The sequence below is a fragment of the Colius striatus genome, chromosome 5 (assembly GCF_028858725.1).
Source record: "Colius striatus isolate bColStr4 chromosome 5, bColStr4.1.hap1, whole genome shotgun sequence".
NCBI lineage: Eukaryota > Metazoa > Chordata > Aves > Coliiformes > Coliidae > Colius > Colius striatus.
The window spans coordinates 37,017,995-37,040,354 of NC_084763.1; the positions used below are offsets into that span (position 1 = coordinate 37,017,995).

General features: G+C 39.5%; 1 protein-coding gene and 1 long non-coding RNA gene across 5 annotated transcripts in view; one reads left to right on the forward strand and one right to left on the reverse strand.

Moving 5' to 3' along the window:
* The window catches only part of MINDY4 (MINDY lysine 48 deubiquitinase 4), an 84,956-nt gene extending 80,239 nt beyond the window's left edge, over positions 1-4,717 (reverse strand). For 3 of the 4 annotated variants that reach the window (XM_061997304.1, XM_061997302.1, XM_061997300.1), the window contains exons 1-3: positions 4,504-4,717; positions 1,857-1,976; positions 464-672 (exon numbers count right to left, since the gene is read on the reverse strand). In XM_061997304.1, the coding sequence (XP_061853288.1) occupies positions 464-672; positions 1,857-1,976; positions 4,504-4,566 (392 nt within the window). In that variant the 5' untranslated portion in view covers positions 4,567-4,717. The remainder of the gene's footprint in view (positions 1-463; positions 673-1,856; positions 1,977-4,503) is intronic. The other variant, XM_061997301.1, reaches the window with a different exon arrangement.
* LOC133625545 (uncharacterized) lies at positions 323-4,689 on the forward strand. Its single transcript, XR_009818821.1, has 3 exons — positions 323-631; positions 1,089-1,130; positions 4,480-4,689. It is a non-coding gene; the product is annotated as an uncharacterized LOC133625545 (long non-coding RNA).
* Positions 4,718-22,360: the final 17,643 nt, after the last annotated feature.

Below are 22,360 nucleotides of genomic sequence, written 5' to 3' on the forward strand. Positions count from 1 at the left end.
TGAGGCACAAATAAATGCAATTGTAAGACTTGGTTACCTGCTGTTTTCGGGTAAATAACTGAACCTGTACTGTTGTTAACAATACTCAAGATAGTAGGCCTTGCTTTTGACTATGGAAGTCATGAATGTACCTATAGTTTCAGTGGTTGGTTTCACATAAGAATATGTTTCGAATTGAGTATTTCCAGTTTGCAAGGCATAAAAGCTCAGATTTCTAAGTGCTTCAGTAATGGAAAGGTTAATTCAGATTATCAGTCTTAACAATTGGTACAGACCATAAAAGCAAAAGGATGACTTGCATAGGAGACACCAGTAATAATCAGGAAACAAAGATTTGTGTTACTAAGATATCTCATAAAAGGTAGAGTAGCTGAGGTATAAGTGGTACAACTTTTAACACTGTTTCCCTTAGTTTAAAAAAAAAATAAATTACTAGAGAATTAAAAGAGAAATAAGACTGTACCTGTAGGCTTGCCCTTCGCTGTCACTGAGCATAGTGGCACTCCCACGCACGTGATCTTCATCTGAGAAGTCGGGGGTATGAGATGCCGAGCCCTTGCTTTGAGGAGTTGACTGAGCAGAACTTGAACTGATGCTTTTGGAAATCCCATGGTGCTCAAGGAAGTAACTGGTAATAATTTCAAGAAGTGTTTTCAGTGGGTTCTCCTTTGCCTATCCAAAAATAAAAAGTTCTTGGTGATTACTGAAAATCTTGGTTAGTCTAGCTGCAGCCTAAGATGGGATATTCTTTCTACAGTGCACAGTAGCTGAACATACTGTTTTCTAGAGTTAGCTGTCTATGGGTGTATCCCAGATTTTTTATTGCATCCCAGATTGTTTATCCAGGAAACTGGAAAATGCCAGCTAGAGAATGTCAAGAGCTCAAAGGTGTTACTGTGTTAAATGAAGTAAGCATGATGCAGAAAAAACAACCTGTTAACAGTAATTTGTAGTTCTCATCTTAGCCAAACATTGCAAAGTATGGTGACTATGCTAGAAGAATTCTAATGTTGCCTGTTCAGAAGAATGTAGAATGAACTGCAAGTATTTTTAGTACCTGATTCAGCATTTGTGGTTTATTTTATCAGAACCTGGTGAGAAGCATGGACTCTCTCCATTCATATGCTTGGGTAAGTACAAGGCAACACCCCAGCCCATTTGTTACACTGTTTTTCAACACTACTCTAGAAAAATGTGTCCTGTGTACATAAATACTTCATTTATGAGAAAAAAAAAAAAAAACAACAAAAAACTAGCCCAGAAGTTAAGGGCTTAAGTAGGAAATGCTGCAGCATCTGCTGTAAAGATGCAACTATACTGGGAGAATTTTTTTGAAGTGACTTATGACAGGATAGCCTCATGCTGCTTACCAAAAGCATGGTGCTGCCCTAAGTCATGAAATGAATGAAATGGCAATGATCCATTTATGTCCTTGTCATTAAACATTGCTGTCTATATTACATTTCAAAGAACAATAAATGCTAGAAATGTAATTTTATCTGCCATGTCATATAAAGTTGCAAATAGAAATAGGTCTGTAAGGGTACTTCCAAAATGTAATAATCTTGCCATAATGATGGAAAAGGTATTAAAGTTGAGTAACTGCTCCTGACAGTTACAGTTTGTAACAATGGCTTATGAACTGCAGGTTCTCAGCTTCCTCCTATGAGCTGCAATGTCCCCTAAATGTTACTCTCTCCGTTCCTCAGAGAACCGACAGTGTGTTCACAGCAGTGCAGAACAAGACATGAGCTTGAGTTCTCTGCAATTTGGATATAGACTGTAGCCTTGATCTATCTGGCTGAGTTTCATGGTATTTGATACCACGTTTTGGGGAGCACAACGTTTTTCCTTACCTTGTTCTGTTTGTACAAGGAGTGCAAATGTAGGACATTTCGAAGTTCATTCCTGTTATTGATGCTCAGTGCAGAACGTGGAAGCTCTTGGTCCATGGTAGTGATGGTTTTCTTTAATCTCTGAGACAGAAGTGTGTTATAGAGTATTTGAGACAATACAAGTTATCAAAGCTTTTCTTTTTTACTTTGTTGGATATAATATGAAACTTCTGGATATGTTAAAATGTCAGTAATTAGTAACAAGATAAAACTTGGAACCTGTGTTTTAATGGTATAATGTTGCATTACTACAACCCACAGATGTGAATATAGTTAAGGTGGTAATATTGTGAGGTGGAAATTACTGAACATCAAAAAAAAAAAAAAAAAGACCTCTCGGTAGGTGGCTTCAGCAGCTAAACAGCCTCATAAGACTGACTGGTGTGCATGAAGACACTTGTTAATATCTGGGCTTCTGGTACAAATGGTTCCAGAAATCTCATTTGCTTTTTCCATCAATATGTGATACAGCTTTTCCTAAGTGTGACTGTGGCTTAGGTAATTACAAAGTCTCAACATCAGGTGTGTGCTGTCTTCTTGGTGGGTTCACATCAGTTTCAGAACCTTTCATGATAAACTTGATAACTTGAGCTTATTTTCATCACTCAGGTGGGAAATCAGACAGGTCTCCATGGCATCAGCTGTTTCAGGGTCTTCAAACTTCCTCTACTACTTTGTGTCTGTAGACAGCATATATGAGCACTTCAGAAACAAAATGTGTGAGCATTTTACTTTCTGGAGGGAGAAACTGATTTATTCTGAGATGTCAGAGACAAATCCCAAACTAATTAAAGAGGTACAACACTAGAACACCATTTTGAAAGTCCCAATTCCTTCTATGAAAGGTTATTGTCATAAAGGATTTATTTTTCTGCAGGTGGATTGTCTGTCTCCCATTGAGAGAACTATGGACAACTTGTGGCAAATAAAGGATAGTTATCACAGTTGGCTCTGATGTATATTAAAGATTTGGAGGAAGCAGGAAAGCACAAAGGATTATCAGTGCCCCTTTTTTTGACTTCAGAGTATAAAGAATAAAATAATGCAGTGTAAGTTACTGTTGTAAACTGTATGATCTGTTTTACCAGCTGGGCCTTTATTTAATTTTATATTTAAATATACCTAACTCAGAAATGTCTTTCATCTAAAAAATCTTTGCAATCAGTTCAACATACTTGAGCTTCTTATAGTTCTGGCAGTAAATGGCAAATAATGAAGTCTGCATCTTAAGTTATGCTGCCAAATGATTCAGCTTTGTTCATAAACATTGAAAATGAGCATTTGGATACAAAGTACATGAAAATCTAGGTGAACCTGTTTTTAGCAGGGGAAGTTGGACTAGATGAAGGGACCTCTAAAGGTCCCTTCCAACTCCTAACATTCTGTGATTCTGTGATGAAAAATGAAGTTTGAGTAGTGTAGAAAATATCAATGTTGGTTTTGGAGGAAGAAAGACAAGAAATTAAGACAAAGAATTTCTACAGTTATCTGTGTCTTTGTAGTGCTAACCAGATGACTGATGAATCTTAAATCTTAAGACAGTCAGGGTATGGGTGAAAGAGTGCAAGAATCAGACATCCCCTGAGGGGATTGTAGGTTCCTCGGGAAGTTGTAAATCTTGGAGTACCTCATTAATGGGGAAATAAAGGAGGGACCTTGTGGCCAGGATATGAAATAAAAAGCCGAATAATGTACCTATCAGGTGTGCCTACTAGCTAGGACACCCATTCATGCAGGAACACTTAATAAAAGTGCTTCACTGCAGAGTCAGACCTGAGTCTTTCCCGAGAAAACTTGTTTGTTTCTTACAAGTAGATAATTTAATACATTTATTACATACATTTAATAAGATAGTGGCTGTTCAATTTCTGATACAAGCTAACTCATTCCTGACATTTGGGGACTGACTGGGTAGGATATCAGCAATTTTTCCTTAGAATTGAACATAAATCCAAGGTGGTAGTTACTTTTGCCTTGTCAAGGTGCCTTTTCTTCTCCTCAATCCCACACTCCCCCCACCTATTTACAGGGCAAAGTTTCCTTTACAGCATTAAGTCTGTGAAGAGTACAATGGCCTCTTTCCTCTCCTTCCCCCTGTTTCCATCCCACCCTTGTTAATCTGCTCTCTGCCAAGGTATTTCTGACAACCAGAAAAGAAAACGAGTTACCAGTTTCTCTAGAACCACTACCGTTTGCCTTTTGTTTAAAAAAAAAAAAAAAACAACAGTTGTCCTGGGAAGCATTGTATGCTTCTTGTAAACACAAGGACAATAGAAAGATAGGTAATTCGGGGGGAGGGAGGCGGCGGGGGGGAAGCCAAACAAAACCAAACTATAACTGCGTTTCTTGATTTAATCTCGGTCTCTGCAGGCGCGTCTGGGTGCCTGTCTCAAAAGAGGAGGAAGCTGGTTTCCATATTCAGACCTAAAAAGGCATTGTGGGAAATGTAGTGCAGCTACTAACCCGACAGGCTTGTTACAGTTCAGGTCGAGCTGCTTTAAGGCTGGAAGAAGTCTCCCCCCTCCCAGCATTCCTCAATTTTCAGCACTTAACGTTTTTCTTGTGTCATTCTCATTGGTTCTAGATGGAGAAAATCGAGACAAATTACCTTTCTACTGAGAAATTCTCTCACCAGTGATGCAGCCACTTCTTCCACAAAGGAGTTGTCCATTTTTAGCCCAAAGTGTGCTTAGGGGGTGTATCCTTTACTTCATCTAACAAATCATTCAAGTCTGCCGGCATTGCAGCTCTTCGGTGCGGCTTTTAACCACTGCAGTCCTGAAGCAGCGGCGGGCTGGACGGCAGCGGCGGCGCTGCGTGCAGTCCGGTTGCCCTGGAGACCAAGTCGTCGGAAGCAGGGAGAACTCCTCCCCCTGGGAAGGAAGCCGGTGGCAGGCTTGAACTTGAAAGTGTTCATGGTGTAGTACTGCAGCCAGCATCTCAGTAATTCCTTTAAATAATAAAATGTGAGAAAGAGATGTTCAAATCTCAGAAGGGACAGTTTTCTGATTACATCCTTTGGAAGAAGCATACATAGTTATTTGCAACCTATTACTTCTGTGGTAGCACTTTTAACATTTGTGTTCCCTAAGTAAAATTGTGGTCTTGTATAAAGCAAGCAAAATGTAGCTACAAAATCAAACTTAATATCTCACACTGACAATGACTAGGGTGGGAGCATTCATCAATTGAATCCTCTTTTTTCTACTTGCACCTACTTTAGCCAGTAATACAATATACTAACAGGTGGTATTGTGGTAAGTCTTTAGGCTTGGGGACCTGATTTAGGTTGGAAAGATCGTATAATAGGATGCCCTGCTCAAAGCATGTTGTCCTAGGATGGAGATTCCACAGCATGTGCAAGCTCTTAGAATATTTGACCACTCTTAAGCGGGTAAAATATTTTTAAAATTCCACTTGATTCAGCTTCTGACTATTTTGTCTTAACCCATTAACCATGCCCTTTGAAACGAGTCTGGTGTTATCTTTTCTTTAACCAGCATCTAGACCCTCACCTGATGTTTTTTCTCTTTAGGCTGAGCAAGCATTGTCCTTGCATTTTATATGCTTCAGCTACTGTATTGCCTTACAGATGCCTTGCTGAACTTGGTTCACTTCATCTGTCTCTAACACTGAGTGGTGAGAGAAGGAAAATAATACATGGTATTGTACGTGCAACTTCAGGAGCTCTACACAGAGGGACATTTGTGCTTGTACATTCCAAGATGTGGCTAGTTGCCTTTGCTGCAAGTGAGCTACTGACTCACTTTCAGCTTTGTCTACCTGCTCTCCAAGATCCTTTTCTGCAAAGTTACTTTCCTGCATAATCAACACTTGGACTGTATTTTTGAGTGTGTTTATTTCATTCTTATTGCAGGAGTTTGCATTTGGCCTTCACATCACCAATCAGTTTTTCCATATGCTCGTCTAACAGATCAAGGAGAGCACACCCTCTTCATCAATGTCTATCCAGCACAACATGAACATGTTACTATCAACACACTCCAGAAGTCTATTGGGGTGGTTGTGCCAGGCCATGTTGCTCTTGTGCAGGGAGCTGCTGGAGAGAGTTCAGCACAGGGCCACAAAGGTGATTAAGGGAGTAGAGCATCTCCCTTGTGATGAAAGGCTAAGGGAGCTGCAGCTCTTGAGCTTGGAGGAGACCAAGAGGTGACCTCGTTAATGTTTACAAATATGTAAAGGGCAAGTGTCAGGAGGATGGAGCCAGGCTATTCACAGTGATATCAAATGATAGGACAAGGGGCAATGAATACAAGCTGGAACATAAGAAGTTCCAAAGAAACATAAGGAAGAATTTCTTCACTATGAGGATGAGGGAGCACTGAAGCAGGCTGTCCAGATAGGTTGTGGAGTCTCCTTCTCTGGAGACATTCAAAACCCACCTGGATGAGTTCCTGTGTGACCTACTGTAGGTGGCCTGCTCTGGCAGGGGGGTTGGACTGGATGATCTTTTGAGGTCTCTTCCAACACTTAAGATTCTGTGATACTGTCAGATGTTGGGATGCTTAAAATTTTTAATAAGAAGCAAGACCTGATGATGCTGAAGCTTCTTTCAGTTCTTTGAGGAAGTCATAATTTCATCTTATTGGAACAGACTGTGGCAGATCCCCACAGCAATGGCTCTTTTGTTGACCTTCCTTTTGGTCCTGACCCATAAGCTCATTTGTTACATTGTAGATCTCTGTATTAAGGCCACTGCTTTTCATACAGCATGGTTTTCATTCCTTCCTCTTCACTGCTTCTCTTTTTTAGTAATCTTAGTTTTAGCTATTCCAGACTTGGTGTTTTCCTTACTTAAAGGTTAGTTTTGTGTCCAGAGTTATCGAATAATATCAGTGCAAACACACGTAGCTGAGTTTTGTACAATTTTACATAGTAGGGCATTGGTTGTAATCTCACCCTTATGTCTACCACAGAGGCACTTCACCTCTGTGACTGACAAAGAGCAGATGTGACTCACTGAATAAACCCCTATAATGGAAGAGTGGTCAGTGGAGATTGGCAAGAGCTTATCTCTTCTCACAGAAGCCACCCCTAAAGCCACTCTCCATCTCCTGCTACTTAGCACATAAACTCAGTATACCCTTCAATGAAATGTCTGAAGGAATGGTGACTGTGTTAATGTAATCACTGATCAGTGATTGCAGTAGAGCTCTGGCTGTGAAGTTGTCATGGTTTAGCAAGGAGCAGCTTGGTAACAGGGGGAGCGGGTTGCAGTGAAGACCCGGTAAAGAGTTTTTGGACTCTCCCCCGGCTCCTGGGTTCAGACCCACCTCCGGCCCGGCTGGGCCAATCTGGCGCCTCTGCCATCACTATTTTGACTTGCGGAATCAAACTCTATAACTCAAAGAGTTATAAAGAAGGTATGTTTATTCGGCGCTGGGCGCACAGGGGATCGCCCCACCACAAACGTGCCCACCCAACTCGGCAACTTGCTTGACTTATATTTATTACAAAGTTACAAAACCATATGATGACATTATCCCCCTAGACAAAGATACAACCTGTCCCCGATTTTGCATGTAAATTAGGTCTTTTCTTCCTTTCATTTGCGTGGTGTCTCCTGGTGATGGTCTTTGGGGCCTTGGGAGATGAAGGCTGATAAGTCCTGAGGCTTTCTCACCCCTGATTTTTGCATAACTTTAGATATCACTTGGTCCCTTGCAGAAATGGTTTTTGCCCTCAAGGAAGTTGGAGGACCTCGGGGGTATTGTGTAAGGAGATGAGCACGACTTTCTTACAGCTTGTGTGAATTTTGTCCCATCTGAAAAATAAGCTTTATACTGTTGTGATAAGTTAGTATAAAGTTTATTAGTACATGTTAGTATAAAGCTCTACATCAATCTTCTAGGGAAGAAAGGAGTTTGTTATCATAACCATTAGGCTGTTCACTGTCCTGAATTCCTGTAACTTTCTGGCCCTGAGTGCCAGGTAACATTCTGGTCTAGAGCATCAGATAACATTCTGGTTCAGGCCACGAGATAATTAGTACCGCTCTGGTCCAGAACACCAAATAATCAATAGCCTAAATCAATTAGTTGGCCAAGTGATCTTGAAATATATATGAATATCTATAACTTGTGTAATAAGAGACCAATCAATAGGAGTGATGTGATGTGTAAAAGTAAGAGATTACCAACCAAGGTAAAAGATAAATTTAATGAACAATTCTAAGCAGGCTTTTACACATAGTAATAAAGAACAAAAGAACATTGGGTATAAATATCTGTTATTTTTAATGCTTTGTTGGACATTCTTTGGGAATGATCCCATGTCGTCAAATAAAGGACATCTCTGCTTATTTAACTTTTGTGTAGATAAATTTTTCTTCCCCAGCAGATTTGCAACATTAAGAGCCTTTACTTCTAAATGTCTTACAGTATTTTACCCTCCATTTCTTTTTGAAAAGATGGATGCTGTTAGGCATTTACAAAAAAGCCAGCACTGTTTATCTCTATCTGCTTTTTGATATTTCTGTTTCCTTACAGGAGGTGTAACAGCTCTCAGAAGTTGAGGGGTTTTTTTTTTGTTTTTTTTTTTCCTCAAGCTGAAATGTTAGTGCAAGGAATGCTCTCTGGTGCCCATAGGTCGGTATTGCAGCACTGAGAAAAGCTCTTGTCAGTACAGTGACTTTAGTACCCCTCTGCACCATCTGGTTGTTGCAGTTACTGTCCATTGCAGTGAATGTGTTCTCAAAGTTCCATTTAATTCGTAAAAGTAGGTTGATTGTAACCTGACAAAGAGACCATGTGAGGTGGTGATGCAAGGATTGATTTTCCTTGAAGTAGCTCTTCAGGTACACCTAACAGTGAGTGTTCGCAAGTACCATGATGCAAAGTCTGGCAAGGACAGAGAGAAATCTCAGCTCGGATACAAAGAGAACAAAGTCAGGAAACTGCATATCCTCACTGCAAAAGTAGGTGCCAATGACATGCTTCACCTCCCTGTAGCCCAAGGCAAGCACCCTTAGGGTCATGGAGTTCCTCAGCTGAATAAGTTTCCATCAGGCAGTGAGAAAGGGGATATGCTATTTCTATAGAAATCCTGTGGAAGGACATTTTTTTTTTTCTATGCAAACTCTTGGTTTACATGTCTTTTCTGGTGCTAACCTTGTTACCCACATACTGAGAAGCATGAAAACCTTTATGTTCAAGTGATCTGGGCAGGATCACTTCTATGCAACGTGAGGGGACAAGGGACACTGGCTGTCACACCCTCACTTTGTCTTTTGAGTTCCTCTTGATCAGCAGTGATAGGAGTTGGCAGGCAGCTGCTGGGGATGCATGTCTTATGCTCAGCATGAGACAGCTGGGTGAACATTTAATTAGAAGCTTCTGATTATGTTATCAGTTTTTCCAGTGTCACAGAGCAGCAAGAGTAGATCTGCTCTGCAGAGGAAGGGGAACTGAGTATCAAGGGTTAGCACATCACTGCTAAGTAATGGATGGTGACATCAACAGCATCAACATCGTCTCACATTTCCTGGGTAGGGTGGATCTGTCTGGAAAATGCTCTATTTATAGACAGATAGTACAGTCAATGGGAAATCCTGTTCCCAAGTGCTCTATTAATGAAAAAATAATTACTTAAAAGCATTAGCTGGACTATTTCTACTGTGTTTCTCCAAACTTACTGCCAAGTCTGGAGTACCATAACCGCAGCCTTTTGCATCTCCATCAGTGTATATTCTGATCATGGTAGTTAGTAGTGATAATGCCAAAAAGTTTTTCCGCAACAGCAAGACAAACTGAGTCATCCCTAGTGTTACCAGTGTAATATCTTGTCTCTACTACTTATGGTGTGCTCTACAGTTCAATTTGATGAGAGAGTAGGGTTTGATGCTTCTCATAGCTGGTGTTCTTTGAGTCTGAGAACAATGTTGCAGGAGAAGCAGTCTATATTTGAAGGATTTACTTGAGCTGGTTAGTTGTCCACCACTCTTTGACCATGATTTGAGTATTGAGTCAAAAAAAAGAAAAAAAAAAAAAAAGAACAGAGAAATGCTTCCATCTTCTCCTTTACCAGTTTCATATTCCCTTATTTTCACCAGACAATATATGGAGTCCATAAAAATTCTTCCGCTGGATAGATGGGCAATGTGGGAGTTTGAGGCAATAAGCGTAGTGGTTCCTGCTCCAGCATGGTGTCAGACAAAGGTTGGAGATCTCTCAGAAGCATACCTGATTTGGCATGCTGCATTTCTTCCCCTTGAGAGTTCCCTAAACAGTTCCAGGTCTTTCATTAAATATAATTAAGCTGAATTACTTCTCTGATTCAATTAAATTTTGGCATACAAGGGGTTTTTCCGTTGTTGTTTCCTTTCTCTTAGGGAAGCCTGGAAGTGATTTTGCAAGACACATGGTGGCTTGTAATGTCCTCCTCCCCAGGGTCTCTGTTGTAGCCCACTGCTTCTTACAGCCTGATAGGCTTATTGCTCATCAAACTCATAAATACGGCCATCCCAGATTTCAGGATCCCAGTTGGTGGCAATGATGGCAGACACTGAGCTCATCAACTGTTCATGTGCCAGCTGGGGTAACGTGGTGTGAAGTTTAATTTGACTGGTTCAGCACCACTAGCTGTTGAATGTATGCGAGCTAGAAACATTCGTCTGGTTAGGGGCTAAGAGAAATACTGTCAGCAATGTGAACAACAGTTCCATCAATCCAGCAAATGTGAGGTCTGGGAGGACTTCTTAAAATATTCTTTGAACATTGTGGTGTCTGTAAATACCATTATTTTCCAGAGTGAGTATTGTATAGTGAGTAGAGTAGATCTGGCTTTTAAAAGGCACTTGGAGTTAGCTGGCATCTTTGGTTTTGGTACAGAATTTGGAATACAATAGAGTCATATCAATGCAAAGTAATTACAGAAAGTTGTGTATTGCCTGTACAATTGCAAACAATTATGTATGTGCTGCAGTTTACCGACTCTCCGTGTTCTCTGCTCTGTGCTGTGAAGAACATAATTTCACTTAAGCCTGATGTTTTATATGCTGTTTAAGATGATCTTTATTTGTCTAGAAAACATTCCTGTGTTTTTTGTAAAACTGTAGAACATTTATTGCATGTTAAAGGAGAAAGATAAATGCATAAACATTTTCTCAATGTGAAATGCATGAATGTTTTGTGAACAAAACCCATTTTTTGTAAATAAGGTTTTGGAGAGTGACTGATTTATACAGGAAAGTACTTGGCTGGTATTTCGGGTGCTAAACATGAAAGCCAATTGAACTCCTTGTTGCCAAAGTATATTTTTAGGTCCACTGTTGTTTCTTTTTCTGTTGCTTCTTTATTTTTTTGCAGTCCTTAGCAAAAAAGAGGTGTGGGGAAAAGTGAGTTAAAACCATGAGAAAGAAACAGATGCCTCTGACCTCCATATAGATACATAGCTACAGAATGGAGAGACACTTACCCAGGACCAGTAGTTAGAAATAAAATTTTCAGGCTGATGACTCCTGTGATAGCCCAAAATAGTCCAGGCAGGGTATTAGATTATCTCATTTACCACTCTCTCTCTGTGTTTCTTTGTGTCTGTGAAGAGGAATCTTTTCTCACCCAGCCTAATGGATCTCTTCTTCCCTGCAGCTTTCTCTTCAGGCTGAACAAGCTCTGTTTCCTCAGGTGCTTCTTGCAAGACCTGTCTGTGAGCCCAGAAGCTCCAGCCACTGGCCATCTTGGTGACTCTCTACTGAGCTGAATCCACTTTATCAATGCCAAGGTGCAACATTTGTCTTTCATTGGTGACCGAGGACATCTCTGGATCTCCATAACTTTTCAAAGACAATAGAGAGAAGCCTTGCTATGATATCAATCAGTTATCAGAAACCATGGGTGAAGCCCGTCTGGTCCTGTGGAACTGGATCAGTCAGGCTTTCAGAGGTAATCCCTGACTTCAACCATGTCTTCTCCTTGCAGCAAACCTTAGGGACCTGGGAGACCTTGTCAGTGGCAAATGAGCCAAAGAAGAAATTGGCTATCTTAACCATATGTTTTTGCCTCTCTAAAGTCACTTGCCCCATTGAGCAACAGGTCCACGTTTTCTTTGCACTGCCTTTTGCCCCTAATGTGAGAGAAGAAGCACTTCTTTTAGCCCTTCAAAGTCTCCTACAGTCATGAACTGTGGGTGGATTCTAGCTTTTTTAACACCATCTCCATGTACCTTGAAAGTGTGTATAAATTCCTCCATTGTAATCTGTAATCTGTCTATTTCAGGCCTTTTGTTTTGGTGTTTTCATGATCTCTCTTGACTGTATCACTGCTGCCCATGTGAATAAGCAACAAATGTCCAAGGACTGGATGAGCCTTGATAATCTCTCCTAAGCATCCCTGATCCAAGCCCAGAGGAAGCAGCAATTCTCCCTGGACAGTTCTTTTTCTTCTCATATGGCTCTGGTTCTTCACATTAAGGTGCCATGCCCCAAGGCAGGAGCTCTGAAATGATTTGGAGTTCTAGTCACAAATAATGTGGGCAGCTATACCAGAGTGCCCTAGAGGAGTGGTTTGATTCTTGACCACTTAATGAAATGTCCTTAGAAACTGAATGAAACTGGCTTTAGAGACTTCTTGGGAGGTTTCAGTTATTTTTGTTTTTTTTTTTTTTCAATCATTGTCTGGGCTCACTAATAAAGAAAAAGTCAGATGTCTAAAGATAGATATACCTAACTGGGTTTAAAGAATTTTTCTGAATGACATGGTAGCATCTTGACTGACTTGACCAGAGTCTGTGGTGAACCAGATTTCACTCTGCTTTAAAATAGAGAAGAAAAAGTACTTTATGTAGCTATAAAAATACCCTGCAATTTAAATCTCCTTTCTTTGTGTTGCTTAGTATAATGGATTGATCTAATGCATATCTGCATTATATAGATACAATTTTCTTTCCTTTCCTTTCCTTTGTGATTCATGTTCTCTTATTCACATGAATAATTGTCTTTTCTTGTTCTCTTCTTTTCCAGGATAGATGATTTCACGCAACAGTACTTAAAATGCTGCATTTTAAGCATTAAATTAACCTTGAGTGTGAGACATACATCAGCAACATTGTACTAGGAAATGATTTCTATTGAATAACTGACAGATTTTTTAAAGCAGTGCTTAAGCTCTTCAAGGCTAGGACACCCACTTCAATTTATAGAATTTAGGTTTGAGCAAAATGATGCATTTAGCTTGAACTTGGCTCATTAGTGCAGGTGTTTGTTAGAAATCATTTTATTTCAGTTCTGCAGTTGCACATTTTAATTAAAAATACAGAGGGGTTTGTATTGCCTGTATTCTACTCTAGGCCTGCTGTGAACAGGAGTATAGGAAACTACTACTGGTAAGCTGGAAAATTATTGAAATACATTGCAGGAAACAGAGAAAGGAAACTTGCAGAGGAAACTTGAAAGGCTTCTGAAATGTCCCCAGGGTGGTTGCTCTGTCACCTGGAGGTGGTATTAGCATGTTTCTGAGCATGGATGCACCTTGGTCATATCCTGGATGTGATATCTTCTTTCCAACTGTGGGGCAACTTAGCTTATTAATAAGAATTTGTATAAAAATGCAAATATGCCCATGGGTAAACAGCCTAGTGAGACTGGATTGGCCTTTACAAATCTATTTCAATTTGGGTGTGTGCTCAAAACGTGTTCTTTATCATAAACTCTGTAACTAACAAGGAGGTCTCTCACCAGACCATACTTTCTGGATCCCTTCTTGTAGACGGGAATTCTGTTTGTAAGGGTAAGTAGCATGCCTCTGCCAGCAGTTTTGCAGATTCACATTGAAGAGAATGGTGGTTCTGGTGGTTTATTGGCATCATCAGTTTGGTCCAATATTTCTTGTGTATTGAAGTCAATTCACTATAAAGGATGTCAGAAATGGGGGAATCTTCCCAAGGTCTTCATCAGAAGAGACCAGTGCAAGAAGTTCACTGAGTGTTTTTGCCTACTCGAAAGTTCTCCTATTACACTTTTTTTTTTTTAAATCAAGCAATCCTGTTGATTCCTTAGGTAGTCTCTTAAATAGTTTTTTACTATGAAGCTGTAAGAGTCTGTTCAAATTAATTTCCATCCTCTTAATTTCTTATTTACATTTGACCTGCAGGTTCTATGGCTTTTCTGTTCTTTGCATGTGGGCAAGCTTTCCATTTCTTTACATTATGACCTTTTCCTTCTGATGCTTCTCTTAACTCCCTGTTGAGGCAAGAAAGAATTAATTATGGAGGGTTTTTTGTCCTTTTTTTCCTCTTGATTCATGTTTTGTCTGGGCTTCTAATCCACTGTTCTGCATAGGTTTTTAGAATGATTATAGTCCTTTCTGCCCTGCTTTTGAGGCTGTTCTTTTCATCTTTTTCCTGACTAATAGCCATGTTTTACATTGTTCCATTTCTTCACATTTTTGTCTGGTGCTTTCTTCGCTCACCTGTTCTTTTCTATAGTGAACTAATTGTGTTGTGATCACTTCTAAAAAACAACTCTTCCAGTGATTCCACTTGAACTGATTCCCAAGCACCACTTGAGTATAAATCCAAAATATCATCTCTCATGTGGATTCCTACACAGATGCTTCTATGAGTTATTTTTCTCCATCTCATCTTGATGAATCACCAGCCCATTCTGTTTGCAGATAATTTAACTCCTATTGCTAGCAGTGCAAAATGTGCAGTTTCTATCCTCAGCATTTCATGATCAATCTTTGCCCTGATGGAGGTCAGTAGTGTCCAGTTCCAGTGCTAAACTGGAATTAGATTTTGAGCTTCCTAACCTCAAGGATTCTTTCATGCTCTTTTCCTATAATGTCTTCATGCTGTTACATTGTATATAATTCTTTAAAAATATTGGAACATCCCCACCCATACATTTGATTCTGTTATATTAGCTAAGTGGATAACAGCGTTAGTCATCCCATAGTTGAAAGACCCTGCGTGTCTTTGGGATATCTGTTGCTATTGAGGTGGTCATTAGATGTCAGACATTTCATCTGGCACCCTACTGAGTCTCTAGATTCAATAATTTCACCAAAGCATATCTGCCTTATTGAGGCTGCTGCAGTTGCAGCACTGGGTTCAGGAAAAGGACCCAGTGCTTCATGCAGCCACGTCTTTCCTCATGGTCTCCCATCTAGATCAGAGTCTCTTACATTCATGTAGAACCTCATCATTGCAGTGACTTACCTTCCAGGGCTGCACCCTTGGGGCCACCTGCTATGCTAACGGGTTAGTCCCTGTTTGCACACCCTAGCCATTTTATGTATGTTGGTAAAAGTTTAGTAGCAGGTCTGGTGGGAGTCTGCTCTGTCATCTCCTTCCAGACAGCTGAGTGTCTTTCATTTAAAGAGGAGACTTGAAGGAAGTTTCATCTTATTGCCTGTGTTTATTGGAACGGTCTTCATTTAACTGTTAGAAATCAAAAGTAGAAATTAATTGGAAGAATAAAACAATAACAGCAAGAAATCTTGAAAAGCTTTTCAAGGACAAAATGTTAAATTCTGATACTTAAAAAGCTGTTAAACCGCTTTTCTGCTCAGGACTATTGCTCTGAATCAGTGCTGCAAAATTAGCCTGTTAAAAATGATAGATGAAGAATGCACTTTTAAGAAAAAAACACACTAAAATAGCACCCTCTGAACCCCTCAGTATGAGGGTAGCTTTCTGCTGTTTTGTTGGTGGAAACCAGCAGAATCTGCCTGGTCCAGAAGTAGATTCTGTTTATTTTGCTATGTATTGTTTAACAAGTGTTATTAAATCAAAAGATTTGTTTCAGTAACTGTCTTGTTGGAGGTGGCTTATATTCCTCCCGTGTGGTTTGGCTAATACTTCCTTAAGAACTTCATTGATGTGGGATTGAAAAGCTGTTTTGTTTTGTAGAGAGAAATGGCGTGGTACCATGGGGTTTTTTTTCAGCATTCTACACTAAGGAGGATGGGGAACAAAGGATAGGGCTTTTAAAAAGCCATTATTTCTATACTAAATGGTAGTGTAAAGGTCTGTGCAGTTCCCTGTATTTCAGAGTTACAAACATAGTAATCACAGAGTTGCCAGATGCAGTTTGAAATACAGTAATGTAATCCTTGGTATAATTCATGAAATGTAAATTATGGCATTGTTTCAATCTGGAACTTTGTCCATCTTTTTGTCTTGTTTCTCTGAAAAAAGAGTACTGGTGTAATTGGAATCTTAGCTTTCTGTTATAGAAAGGGAATGAAACACAGGTAAGAAATTTCTTAGAAGCACACCAGTGAAAGCAAACAATATGTACTTATGTACCACTGAGTTTTATAATTGCATCTGAAGCCTTGAGAGTAGGCAGTTGTGTAGTTTTTAATATTGTTGTAATATTTCATTTAGGAATATGATGGATGCCTTGTTCTTTGTCAGCCTTGTTATTAAGAGATTGCTGGGTATCCTGAAGCATACTTCACTGTTACCTATACTGGTGTGTGTAATGATAGATGTATCTTTTGGATATGATGCTGCTATTAGTTTCCTAATATCAGGTTGTCATACTCCTATCAATATTGCGTTTTAAATAGCTTTTCATTTAGTCAAAATCTCTGAGACTATTTGCTAATTCAACTTGCTAAGCAGCAGGAGTCAGAGTATCACACTGATGCTTGGAAAATAGTTATAAATAAATGTTCATCATTCTCTTGTTGTGAATATGGAAGCAATACAACTTAACAGCAAGATTGTACTTGGAACATTCCTACAGCATCTGATAAGAGTAGGCTTAGTTGCTCATTCTTTGTGCAACTCTTCCACAACAGCTGATAGAGTGTGTTGCTTTTATTCTCCCATTTTTATTTCATCCTGTCTTACTGTGTAACTGTCCTGATATCTCCTGAGATTCTTACAGAATTTTGTTGGCCTACAATTTGTATAGTAGGAGAAGAGGGAAAACACAGAGGCCATGGATAGATGTGTTATATATCAGTTAACCTCTCTTCACTGCAGTCTATTTTAGATGACTGTACTTCAACCAAACTTTTTTTTTTCTGTTTATGATTTGCATTCACTGTTTGCTGGAGCTGTTGTATGTGCACAGAAGTACTCCTGAGCCCATACTACCATGGAAACAAGCTCCATTGGCTTGATACTGTGGTAACTTAGATGGCTTGCTTAGTGTCCTGAGAGGATGAAGCTCTTTTGCAGTGTTTGCAAGTTCCTGTTACAAAGTTCATTGCATTAAAACATCGCTCATTTTTCTTGGCTGTATGGTAAACCACACATATATGGATATCAGTTCTTCTGGTCTATATGAAGGGATATTCCTCTAGGTGGCTGCTGCACTGTCAGTAAATGCATCTTTCTTGATGCTTTGTAAGCCTTTTTGTGCTCTCTCTGCCCTTCGTAGGAGCTGTTGCCACCTTTATGCATAGAAATGTTTTGGTAACGACTATTCTTCCTTTGTTGACTCCACGTGCTACCATCCCAAAAATCAAATAATTAGAATAGGGCTCCTAGAAGTTTGTACAGTGCAGTAAATGAAACTGATGATACCTGTTTCTGGACAAGAGTAAAGGGGCAGCTGTGGATGATGTGCCATTCTGAACTCAAATCACTCAGCTATATAGAGGGCACCAGATCTGTTGGTTAATCAAACAACAAGAAGCAGTGAGTGTGCTTTTCCTGCCATGACGTACTCAGGTATTCATAGGGGATTTCCTCTTCTGGAATTCCATCAGGACAAGAATGGCAGCAGAATAGAGCAGCTGATAGAAAGTGGTAAGCACAGAGCATCTTTGAGTACTCTAGGACAGAGTATATGAGCTCCTAAGAACACCCATGGGAACACCAACAGCACTTACATGAGCATGTAAGCTAGATGGGCCAGTGTTTTTACCCTTCTCCATCAGATCTGGATTTAAGTTCTCTAGTGAAAAGACATTTACATGCCTTGCCTCTCTAGATTAACAAGTACACCACATTGGCAGATATCTCAAATATTATCACAGGATAATCTAATTATCTCACAATTCATGTAATATCCATGCCTGAGCTTTGCCCAAAGACCTTAACAAGTCAACTGAGACCCTGGGCCTTAACAGGTGTGGATCTTCTACTTGCCAGCTACTGAAGCTAAGCTTGTTAGGAAATCTCAGCCAGAGAACTAATGTTCCTTGGTAAGTCATCCACAGCCCCAGTGTCTCCAGTTGCTTACAGACCCTGGTGGCTGACAGTCTGTTCTTCAATTACTGACACTTAGATCACCCTCAGGAACAGAGATTGAGATTTCACACAAAATAGTTAAGATTAGGATTTAACAAAGAGATAGGGTGGACTGTGGTGATCAGGCACAGGATCAGTAAGACAAGGGTACTGACCTGCTTACACATGGCTAAGCTCATTTATTCTCCTTTCTGTTTTCCCATTCTTTTCCTTTCCCATGCACTTTGATCTCTTTCATTCTCTGCTCCTGTGTCCTCCTAAATGAAGAACCCATTGTTATTTACCTCTTCCCTATTGGTCATGAGTTTACTATATCTGCATTCAAATCTGCTATTTCTGATACTATTATCAAGCTCATCTGGGCTCTATGTGAAATGACATTACCTGAGTCATGTTAACCCTGTAAGATTCTGGTCCCTAAATGGCATCTATGATTACCTCTGGAATTTGGCCCTCTATCACATAACTCCCCTTCATCATGTGTAAAATCCAGCCATCCTTTGCAGTGCTATGTACAATTTTCTTCAGCTTTTCACTATTATTTGTGTTCAGCAGTTTCTAATGTTGTGTCCAGTAGTTTTTCATGGTCTGTTCAGCTCACTAAAACTCAAGCCAGTGCCCAGTCGAGTATCTTTTGTTATCTAAACTCAACACTGTTGTCAGGAAAATAATTAACTGAAATCCAGTTGTAAACAACACTATGCTTTAGCACATTAGACTGAGAAATAAACAAAATGGTGAATGAAATTACAGGAACAAAATATATGCTCTGTCAGATAATTTTTCAAACATCCTTTTTTATGACTTTTTTCCCCTTCAGAATCAACATATGTTTAATATAAGAGTAGGAATCAAAACAATGCAGGAGATGTTTCATTTTTCTGTGCATGTCATTGTCAGCTAAATAAATTGTTGCCTTGACTATATCACACTTCTGCTTGCTTTTATCCATTCACTAGGGCGTCCTCTCCAGGCTAGCCTTGCTCTTGCATCTTCTTTATAAAACCTTTACCCAGAGCAGTCACTTTTGCAGAATCCAGTTGTTCTGGTTGAGATAGAAATAAGAGATTCTGATTCGAGATTGAGATCCCCTCTTTTTCTTTTCCTTTTTTTTTTTTTTTTCTTTCAGAGGGGATTTTAGGAAGAGGTTAAGGAGACATGGAGCCACAAGAACACCCTGCCTTAAGCATCCTATCAGACACTTTTTAAAGTGTTGGCTGGAGACCTGGGCAGAGAGGAACATCATGAGGTTCAACAAGGGCAAGGGTAGGGTCCTGCATCTCAGGAGAAACAACCCTATGCAACAGGACAGGCTGTGGGTTGACCCACTGGAGAGCAGCTCTGGAGAGAGACACTTGGTTGTCCTGGGAGTCCTGGTTGATAATAAACTAACCATGAGCCAGCAATGTGCCCTTATGGCCAAGAAGGCCAATGGTATCCTGGGATGCATCGAGAAGAGTGTGGGCAGCAGGTCAAGGGAGGTTCTGCTCCCCCTCTACTCTGCCCTGCTGAGGCCTCATCTGGAGTACCGTGTCCAGTTCTGGGCTCCTCAGCTCAAGAGGGACAGAGAACTGCCAGAGAGAGTCCAGCACAGGACTACCAAGATGATCATGGGACTGGAGCATCTTCCTTATGAGGTGCAGGAACTGGGGCTGTATAGTCTGGATGAGACTGAGGGGTGATCTCATTAATATTTATAAATATCTAAATAGTGGATGTCAGGAGGTTATGGAATCACTTTTTTCTGTTGTGTCTGGTGACAGGACAAGGGGTAATGGGATGAAGCTGGAACACAAAAAGTTTCATTTAAACATGACAAACTATTTCACGGTTGAGGTGAGGGAGCCCTGGCACAGGCTACCCAGGGAGGGTTGTGGAGTCTCCTTCTCTGGGAGTTCTCAAGAGCCACTGGATGCATTCCATGTGACCTTATCTAGTTGAACGTGCTTGAGCAGAGGGGTTTGACCAGGTGATATTTAGAGGTCCCTTTCAGCCCCTACTATTCTGGGATTCTGTTTTAAGGGTAAGCAGAAGTGCTCTACTTCCTTTAGTTTTGCCCTCCAATTCCTCAGTCTCAAGCTTTTCCTTCTACTGTGTGTTTGCAGTAGTTTTTGGTTTCAGGTACAAATTGATCACCATCATACCATACCAAATTGTTACTATTCTGTTTCTTTTATAGGGAGTTGCACTGATACATTGGCACAGTCAAGCAGTTTTCTTAACGGTATCATTCTATTGTCCCTTTTTCTAAGGGAAAATATTAAAAAACCCCTGAATGTCTTTGGAGTACATTTCTCTCAGTGAAATTACAATGTTTGTCCCTCTCATTTCTGCAGGCAGGGCATTTGTGTGAGAAGAACTGCCCTGCATGCTGCATGACACTTTTTTTATTTTCTTGTAATATGCAACCAGCTTCTAACTAGTAAGGTATTTACCTGCTGTGGGCAATGCACTCACTGTTTTGTTTTATTTTTTTCTCAGCACTGATCAAACTGGAGAGGGGTTTTCATCTGTCCTTGAAAAGCTTTTCCTGCTGTAGCTTTCAAGGGCTTGTGTTTTAGTTTTCAAAGGCTTGACATCTTCCTTTTGTTTTCTTCCACCATCTACAGCCCACTGCCCAATTCTGTCCAAATTCAACTGTGTGCCATCTCACTCTTATTGATACTTTCTGTCCTGTTTGTAGGCACACTGAAGAGGGTTGCATGGCCAATTTACAGATAATAGGTATTGCTTTGCAAAAACACTGAGGTGTTGTGTTCTTTTTTTTTCCTTTAAATGGAGTGCATCATCATTAATAGCACCAAACTTTACACTTAAAATATACTGGTTTATGGGGAATTAAAAATAAAAAAAGTCAGTAAAAGAATGAAAGATTAGAAAGACAGCATGTAGCTTCATGCTGAATCTATTTATGTAAATGGACTAGTTTCTGAAAACCAGGTCATGAGTGAATTGGGAATTTTCCTACAAATCCTATGTAGCTATTAGCTATTGCTTTTTATCTGTCTACTTTCTTCTGTCTTATGCTAAAGCTATAATATAAAACAGTAACAAAAAAATTACTAGGAATATTCCATAGTAAATGATGCAATGGTTCTAGTCTGCAAAATAAACAGTAATTTACTGCTTTGACTTTAATTGTTTAGTTGACCTTGAGTATGTCCAGTTCATTGTAAAATGTGAGATCCAGATGAGTAAGAATTTATTGAATACTAACAAAAGAATTCGGAATTTAGGCAAGTAATTTTTTTGCTTTAGTATGGAAAACGTAGATAAATAAAATGATTTATGAAAATGCTGATTATAACATGAAGGATTTTTTAGTTCGTCCCTGCAATCTTATTTTAAAGCACTAGGGCGAGCTCATGATCCACAGCTTCTTTTTTTCCAGCCCCTCGTTCGGAGAGTCAAGCCTCCTCATGCTCTCCTACCAGTAAATAAAAAAGAAGCCCTAAACAAAATATGACCTTTTACTCCATATTGTGGCTTTTTTTTTTGGCTAACTGAAATTGAAATTTAATTTAACACAAGACTTAAATAACATTCTCAATAATAAATTAACAAAACTCTTTTAGATCATCATTCACTGAATATGCAAAACTGTTAGGGTTAGATTTTTTTTGTTCAGTAAGTTTGAGATGTTTTAGAAACCATTTAACATAGACCTTTTTCTTTTTTACTCCTCTGAGTGCAGCACAGAATTTTTAGTGTAATGTTACAATTTTTATCATGCATTTTTTGAATGTTTTCACTGACATAGTGGTCTGAACTATTCTGAATTTCCGTTGTGGTATTTGGGAGCATTTGGGTAAATGAACCAGAAACAGTAGTAGCATTTCCTGTCTTTGATTGGATGAACAGTTCTGGCATGAATAGCATACTTGTGTGTGTATAGATAGTCTTTGGAGCCTCAAATATGCACTCATGAGATCTTGAAACTAATTTCTTATGAATATTTCTGCTAAAAAAAAAAGGAATGTTTGAGTATTTACTGAGAGCCAATCTAAAAAGATGTCTGTCCGAAACTCCTGCAGAATTCAAGCCTAGTTCCATTTGTTACACTAGTTTGTATCACTTTTAGTCCAGCAGTTTACAAACTTCTTTGGGGTTTGTACCCAGACTATGTAAAAAATTAAGTTTCATGAGATCTGAAGAAACTACACAATAACTGAAAATGGTCAATGTTTGGATTGAACAAAAATAAAAAAAGCTGAAGTTGGCCATAGATTTACAGATGTTTATTTAGAGTCATATGTATGAAGAGTTATGCATATGTTAAGAACAATCAGATGGTT